A 2,106-nucleotide genomic window follows, 5' to 3' on the forward strand; every position below is an offset into this window, starting at 1 on the left:
TCTGCGTATATCTGTGCTGCAGCAGCAGATGCATCTTCTTGTGTATCCTGTGTTACCTGCCTGCCTCAGTTGCTGCTGCTGCTGCTACTGCAGCAGCAGCAGCAACTGCAGCAACAGCAGGAGCAGTTGGTGTGTTTGTGAGTGATTAACTGGGGTGTATATAGTCTGCAGCAGCAGCTCTGGTTTCTTTTTCTTTTGCAGCAGCAGCAGCAGCAGCATCTGCTGCTGCATCTTTTGCTGCTTCCCAAGACATCCCCATAATCTCTCCTGCATCCTTACTCATTTGCTTCAGCCATTCAACTGTCTCCTTTGCTGTCTCCTTTATTGCTGCTGCTGCATCTATAGCTGTCTCCTTTGTTGCTTCTTTTATTATTTCGGTGCTCAGCTTCATATCTTCTGCTGCTGTCTCTAACAAAGAGACAGAACCACCACCAGCAGCAGCAGCAGCAGCACCAGCTTCTTCTCTATCCTCTCTTTCCAACCCTGAGCTGCGTCTGCTGCTGCTGCTGCTGCTGGGGGTGGGGGTGGGGTTGTTGCTGCTGCTGGTTGTGCTGCTGCGACGCGGCGGGGGGGGTTCTTGTGGGGGTGGGTTTGCTGTTTCTGTCTCTTTTTCATCTTTTTCTTTTTCTTTTCTTTTTTCTTTTATTTCTTTATCTTTTTTTTTCTTTTCTTTTTTTTCTTTTTTCTCTCTTTCTTTTTCTTTTTTCTCTTCTTTTTCTTCTTCTTTCTTGTGCATTTTCTCTTCTTTTTTTTCTTCTTTTTTCTCTCTCTCTTCTTGTTTCTCTTTCTCTTCTTTTTCTTTCTGTTCTGTCTCTTCTCTCTCTTCTTTTTCTTCTTTCTCTTCTTTTTCTTTTCTTTCTTGTCTCCTCTCTTCTTTCTCTGCTTTTTTCTCTTCTCTCTCTTCTTTTTGACTTTCTTTTTTCTTCTTTTCTCTCTCTTCCCTCTTCTCTTCTCTATCCTCTTCTCTCTCCGCCCTCCTCTCATCTTCTCTGTCCTGACGTTTCTCTATCTTTTCTCTTTTCTCTTCTTTCTCTTTCTTTTGGTGGTGGGTACCTTCGGCTGTCTTTGTGGCCTTGGGCCCCTCACTGCCTTCTCCCCTCCGCATTGTAAGATAAAAAAAAAAAAAAAAAAAAAAAAAAAAAAAATAAACACAAGTAGCAGCAACAGAGTGTGTTATTTGTTGATGTAATATAATAAAACCCCTTTAATAATATGAAAACTTTATATCTCTGTCTGTATGTTGATAAAAGAACAGTATAAAACCTCTATTAATATAATCTGTTTATGTTGCAGTTGGGTTTAGGTGTGTGCTTGTCTCTATAGGGGCTCAGCTCTCTTTCCGCCCCTGGCCTGTAGAGCTACCCACAGCCCCTCACTTGTACTTATCCAAAAGGAAAAGAAAAGAAATCGAGTTCGTTGCTGCAGAAGCGTCGATGCTATACTATACTCCTTCTCAGGTGTACAGACAGCTGTGGTGGGGGCCCTGCTTACAGGATAAAAGCGGCAACAAACGCCGTAAAATAAAGACCAAATGATCTAATATTTATAATAAAACAGAAAATATAAAATTATAAAATTAAATGCTAACAGAAAAATACACTAGGTGCCGATACACCGCAAGAGGGGACCTGCCTATACACTCCACACACAGGGCCCCCCTTCTCGGTGCAGTCTGTATACAGCCAGCTTTTATTTGCTTTTTTGTTTTTTTGTATAAAATATAAATTCATTTCAATTGTTTTAATTATTATTAAGCAATTTAATTAAAAAAAACCGCAGAGCTTGAGCCTAGCCAGCCCCTGAAGTGTAAGAAGCACAAGACCAGACCAGTGGTCACCGCCAGCAGCAGCAGCAGCAGCAGCAGCAGCAGCAGCGGCCTTCTCGTCAAGACAACAAAACCTCAGAATTATATTTTAAACAATTCAAGCTATTTATTAATATAATTATACACCAACAACACAATAGTATTAAATATATTAATATACTTTATTATTATTATTATCAGTTGATTGTATTATGTTAATATAATACAATCGATTATACATACATACATACATATATATATATATATATATATATATATATATATATATATATATATATATA

General features: G+C 39.2%; 1 protein-coding gene across 1 annotated transcript; it reads right to left on the bottom strand.

Moving 5' to 3' along the window:
* Positions 1 to 145: 145 nt before the first annotated feature.
* On the bottom strand, positions 146 to 1,105 carry EMH_0052010 (uncharacterized protein; the record flags this gene model as incomplete). Its single annotated transcript, XM_013496823.1, has 1 exon — positions 146 to 1,105. One exon carries the CDS (start codon positions 1,103 to 1,105, stop codon positions 146 to 148), a length of 960 nt encoding a protein of 319 aa, XP_013352277.1.
* Between the last annotated feature and the right edge of the window lie 1,001 nt (positions 1,106 to 2,106).

Source organism: Eimeria mitis, genomic scaffold, assembly GCF_000499745.2.
Source record: "Eimeria mitis Houghton genomic scaffold, Emh_scaff2319, whole genome shotgun sequence".
Taxonomy (NCBI): Eukaryota; Apicomplexa; class Conoidasida; order Eucoccidiorida; family Eimeriidae; genus Eimeria; species Eimeria mitis.